Here is a 6,000-nt window from a genome sequence, read left to right as displayed (position 1 = left end):
TGGGAACCATGCATCCATCTTTTTCCCTTTGACCTTGATTGTATCTGATTAACCACTGCTCCCTTTCTTCAGTATCTCTAGAAGAGGAGGGTTCATTTTCTGGGGTATCTTCATTTCATGGTTTGACCGTTAGATCCCCCACATAGAATTGGAAAAGGATGTAGGCTGCAGTAATGAATAATGTATTTAAATGTCAGTAGGATAACTAGGCTTGACCTATAAAACTTCCACCTTGGAGGTACCTCAATTTTTTTAGCCACTGCCTTTCCCCCATCAATTTCAGAAATGGCTAGAGCCTTGCGGGGTCCTGGTCCTCGCAGCTCCCTGGATCAGCATGTTGTGGCAGTCGTGGCCACTGTGCAGATATCCAGCTTGGACACAAACCTGCAGCTTTCAGGGCTCTCTGCCCTCTCTCAGGCTCTGGAGGAGATCACTGAGCGGGACCACCCTCTGGTCCATCCTGACAAATTGCTGAGGTTAGCATGCTGGGGAGGGAAGAGGTTTTCATTGAAGCTGTTGGCAGTGAGGGTGGTGGTAAGAGGGAAGGGGCTATGAGATCAAGAATTAGAAAAGATGGGGAAAGAGAAAGGGCAGCCTGAGTGCAGCTGAGCAGGAGGGTTAGATGTTACAATGGCTCATATTCTTGGAGCACTTCTGCTGTGCCAGCTACCGTGCTAGTATTTTACATACATTCTCTCGTTAAATCTGCCTAACACTTGAGGAAGCAGTGATAGTATTATCCTACTGTATAGGTGAGGAAACACGCTTAGAGAATTTAACTTGCTCAGTTTTATAGATTTCAAACCTGGGTCCTTTTGGCTTTAGAGCTTGAGTTTTTTTTTTTTTTTTTTTTTTGAGACAGAGTCTGGCTCTGTTGTCCGGGCTAGAGTGCCGTGGCGTCAGCCTAGCTCACAGCAACCTCAAACTCCTGGGCTCCAGTGATCCTCCTGCCTCAGCCTCCCGAGTAGCTGGGACTACAGGCACATGCCACCACACCCAGCTAATTTTTTTTTTGTTTCTATTTTTAGTTGCCTGGCTAATTTTTTCTATTTTTAGTAGAGATGGGGTCTTGCTCTTGCTCAGATTGGTCTCAAACTCTTGACCTCAGGCGAACTCCTGACCTCAAGTGCCTGCCCAGAGTGCTAGGATTACAGGTGTGGGCCATAGTGCCCAGCCTTAGAGCTTGAGTTTTTTTGTTTTTTTTTTCCTTTTTCTTCTCTCCCTACTTTCTTTTTATTTTCAAAGTTTTTACTGCTTCTTAGTTATACAAATAATACACAAATGCATTCTCATTTTAAAAGATCTGAAGAATATAAAAGAACATAGAATGAAAGCCCAAAGTCCCTTTCACCACCTTTAGCAGTCTGGTATATCCCTCAGACCTTTTGTAGATTTACATTTGCAATTGTGTGTTTAGAAATGGAACATTTTCTGAGTTTGTGTTTTAATATATGTAATCACATTCTACATATTTCTGCAACTGTTTTTGCTCTCACTCAGCATGTCTTAGACAGCTTTCCATATCAGTCCGTGTGGAGCTGCCTTGTTCTTCTCACTGCTGTATACAGCTCTGCAATGTGCTCATATCCAAGTTCAAGTACAGTGTTCTAGTGAATCTGCTTTCCCTTACCTCTGCCAACACTGGGTATTATCATTTAAAAAATCTATCTGATTGGCAAAATGTTAAGTGATTGGTATCTCCTTGTTTTAATTTCTTAGTTCTGGTGAAGTTAGGCATATTTGCATGCATTTGTTCTGTTTCTTCAGTAAATATTCTGTTCTTATCCTTTGCCCACTTTTTTATTGGGTCTTTTCCTTCTTCTTACGGATTTATAGACATTCTGGCATTAATCCTTTGTTATTTATGTTTCAGATATTTTGCTTTCAAATATTTTGTCTTATAAAAATCTTATTAGCTTTATTTTTGTGATTATAAAATAATATATGTTCACTGTAAAAAAGGTTAGGAAATTATGACAATAAAAATCATCTGAAAGCCCTTTATGCAAAGACAGTCACTGTTAACATTTCAGTAAACATCTTTATATTTTTATATCTATTCATATGTTACCAATGTATATTAATTAGTTTATAATAAGCCATGGCTACAGAAGGGGATATGTATTTAAAGTACAATTGATTCACACTGTAGTCATCATTACACTTGTGAGAAAAGACTGATAAAAACAGAACTTTCCCAGTACCTTTATTTGCCATCTTTCCAAGAAGTTCTTTTGTGTTGTTTCCCTCCATAGTTCCCAGGCCACCTCCTCAGCCTGTATTTCTGTCACTATGAAGGAAGATGTCATTTACTGCTGTCTTTCTCTCATGACCCTCACTGTGACATAGGGACTCTATAGGCACTTTTTCATCTTCTTTCAGATTAGCATTTCCCTTGGACCATTTCTCTAGCTCATTGCTTGTCTTTTAATTTTGCTTATAGTCTCTTTCATTGTGCAGAAGTTTCAGATTGTTATGTTGCTATATTCTCAACTTTTTTATGGCTTCTAGATACTGTGTCCTACTTAAAAAGGTATGTCCTATTCCAGGATTATGAAAATATTCCCCTTCATTTCCTAAAACCATCTATGATTTTGTCTTTTACATTCATTTTAAAATCCATTTACAATTTGTTTTTGCAAATGGTGCGAAGTAGAGCTCCAATTTTAGTTTTTTCAAATGCATAGCCAGGTATCTCAGTATCATGTTTTTTAAGTTTTATTTTATGTTATGTTATTTTTTTGAGACAGAGTCTCACTCTGTCACTCCTGCTAGAGTGCAGTGGCATCATCCTAGCTCTCTGCAACCTCTAAGTCCTGGGCTCAAGCAATCCTCCTGCCTCAGCCTCCTGAGTAGCCAAGACTATAAGCGCACACCACCTTGCCTGACTAATTTTTTTTATTTTTGGTAGAGACAGGGTCTCACTCATGCTCAGGCTGGTCTTGAACTACTGGCCTCAAGTGATCCTCCCTCCTCAGCCTCCCAGAGTGCTAGGATTACAAGCATGAGCCACCATGCCTGGGTCAACATCATGTTTTAAATGGTCCATCCTTTCCTCACTGGCTGAGATACTACCCTTATTTCTCTTCTCATCTATTGATCTGTTTGGCTATCCTATATCAGTTCCAGGGTTTTAATTGTTATAAGTTTATATTTTGATAATGATAGGCAAATCTACCATTATTTTTTCCAAACATTTCTCTCCCAGTGCCTGAATCTGGCTGTCATAGTATTTTTAAAAACATTTTAGGTATTTTTATTAGAATTACTTTGAATTTATACATTTATTTGAAAAAATGAGCCAGAGTTCATAACCATTTTGCTCTACTGTCTCCTTCATGAGGTCAGGAGCCAGTAAGACCACAGAGGGGAGGGGATCAGGAGTGAGACTGAGGCAAGGAGAGCAGGTTGGGGGGTGCAGAGGGAATGGCCTGGATCTTAGTGGATGGGGTTAGGGTGGGAGTCGGATGGTGTTGTGGCTGGGAAGTCAGGCAAGACTCCTTGGGATGGGGAGTCCCAGTGTCTCTTCTCTTATCAGAGAGAAGCTAGTGAAGACGCTGGTGGAGCTGCTGACCAACCAGGTGGGAGAGAAGATGGTGGTGGTGCTGGGCCTGCGCCTGCTTTACCTGCTCATGACCAAGCACGAGTGGCGGCCACTCTTTGCCAGGGAGGGTGGCATCTATGCTGTGCTGGTTTGCATGCAAGAATATAAGACTTCCGTCTTGGTGCAGCAGGCAGGGCTGGCGGTGAGTACACTGGGCCTGGCAAGAGAGAGTGATGGACTGGGGACTGTTGATCTTGAGGAGATACTGTGGTGACTTAGCCCAGGGAGTAGACTTTGGGATGAAAAGATGCAGGTAGCTTTAAGAGTTTGATGTGGTAAGTCTTGGGGATTGAGTGCATGTTTGGAGAAAGGGAGAAGGGAGTTTTTAAAAATGATTCCTGGTGTAAAATTGAGCAGCAGGGTGCATGAGGTAGCCATTTAGTAAGTGAGAGAATGTTGCAGGAGGAGGTATGGGGAGAAGGTCAGGAATTGAGTTTTTAGGTATGTTGAATGTCCTGTGCCTCTTTAGTTACAATTAGATGTCTAGTTAAAAACTAATTTTCTATTCCTTCTAAAATTTCAGGAGGAAACAAAAAACATAAAAACTAATTTTATAGATGTAACAATTAAACTAAAAATACCTTTCTCTTTTTATCAGAGTGGTACCCTTATAAAGAAAATATTCCCTTACCAGATTTGGGTAAAACAGAGCCAGCATTGCCATTGCCCTGCCACCCTGGGCCCAAAGAATAGGGAAGAGAGGCCTTCATCCAGGGGAACTTCCAGAATTGACTTCCTACCTACTCAAGACAGAAAGCTGGCTGGTAGGGTAGTGTGGGCAGGATGGCTCTGTATAGCCGAAGGGTCCCTGAGACGATCAGGTAGGCCCCAGCCAGAGCAGTTCTGAGAGTAGATTCCAGCAGTTTAATGACAACAGCATGGATGGGAGCACATGTCCACTTAGAGCAGGCTGTCCCTGGAGAGGCCAGGAGGCCCTTTTCCTTTATGGGGCCAACTAGGTGCTGCTCCTTCCCAGAGCACTCAGGCATTCACAGTCTAGGTCATGTATGCTCAAAGAATTCCCTGATCCTTTTAAGTTATATGACCAAAATAAAGCATTTACTCCTAAATTCAGAGTCTTGCCCTGAAATAAAATGTTAGGGTCTACAGCATTCAGCTAATTGGAGGAGTGTGGGAAACCAAAGAGAGATAGCCTCGTTATGAGGTAGCATTTGCTTGAAGGATCCAGGCCTCATAAGGGGGTTCGTCCTGAGAATTATTTCTAGCCTAGTCCATTCTTAATGGATTTCCTCTAGAGAGTCAGCCCTTTGACCAGGAGAGACATTCTCCACTCTGATGGTTTAGTGTTCATTTTAATTTATTTTTTCTCTATAGTACTGGCAAACATGTTTTCACATTATAAGTATTTTTCCTATAATTTCAACCACTCTGCCTGTGAGATGACCAGGTAGCCTTGTTGAGAAGGACTGGATACTGGCTGAGGCCAGGGGACGCAGGTTTGGGAGAGTTGGCATATGGGTAGGAATTGGAGCTGTGGGAATGGACAGGGTTGCCTGGGTAGGGGAGCACAGGGTGTGAAGAGAAAGGGGACAAGGAACCTCATGTTTGTGGACCAGGCAAAGAACACCAGACAGGTAGGAGGAAAACCAGGAGGACATAAAGTTGTAGAACTCAAGGGAAGACAGGCTTTGCAAAGGAAGGAGCGGTTAAGCGAAATGGGAGACGACATCAAGGAAAGTCTCTAATGACAACTAGACACTGTGAGAGGGTGTCATCCTCAGGGGAAGATACAGGCGGGGTGGCCATCCCACTTAGGTACGCTTGGTGCTGGGAGCTTGGGGATGGAGGGAAGTGGCAGGCTAATTTTACTATCTAGTCTTAGGGGGGTTTTTTGTTTGCTCTCTCTTCTCTCTTCTTTTCCTCCCTCCTTCCCTCCCTTTCTAGCATTTGATGTGCTATCACTACCTCTTCCATTTCTGCCTCCTCTACCTGTACTGAGCTGCCCCAAAGTTTGATGTCTAGAATGATGGCCCTGGCTTATCCCTTCCTTATGGTGGCTCTTCCTATTCCTAACTCTGCTTCCACATCCCCTTCACAGGCACTGAAGATGCTGGCCATAGCCAGTTCCTCGGAGATCCCCACATTTGTCACTGGTCGAGATTCTATCCACCCTTTGTTTGATGCTCAGATGACCAGAGAGATCTTCGCCAGCATTGACTCAGCCACACGCCCAGGCTCTGAGAGCCTGCTACTTACTGTCCCTGCAGCTGTGATCCTGATGCTGAACACTGAGGGGTCAGGGCATTATCCTCCAACCTCCAGATTCCTGCTAAGTCCCAAACCCTGCTGCTACTCTGCCCCAGACTCATGTGCTCCACAAAAATTCCCCTCACATTGTCACTTCTCAATTAAACATTGGCGGCCCTCTTGATTGT

The 6,000-nt window shown here is 43.2% G+C and overlaps 1 protein-coding gene across 1 annotated transcript in view; it reads left to right on the top strand.

The window, feature by feature from the left end:
- Nucleotides 1–6,000, top strand: part of CUL9 (cullin 9) — a 34,034-nt gene that overhangs the window by 4,647 nt on the left and 23,387 nt on the right. Inside the window, exons 7-9 of the mRNA XM_012640793.1 lie at nucleotides 284–476; nucleotides 3,539–3,746; nucleotides 5,664–5,860. Coding sequence (XP_012496247.1) covers nucleotides 284–476; nucleotides 3,539–3,746; nucleotides 5,664–5,860 — 598 coding nt within the window. The remainder of the gene's footprint in view (nucleotides 1–283; nucleotides 477–3,538; nucleotides 3,747–5,663; nucleotides 5,861–6,000) is intronic.

Source organism: Propithecus coquereli, unplaced genomic scaffold (assembly GCF_000956105.1).
Source record: "Propithecus coquereli isolate 6110/MARCELLA unplaced genomic scaffold, Pcoq_1.0 Scaffold158, whole genome shotgun sequence".
NCBI classification, from domain to species: domain Eukaryota; kingdom Metazoa; phylum Chordata; class Mammalia; order Primates; family Indriidae; genus Propithecus; species Propithecus coquereli.
The sequence above is the reverse complement of the archived record's forward strand: the minus strand, read 5'-3'. Positions and strand labels throughout refer to the sequence as shown.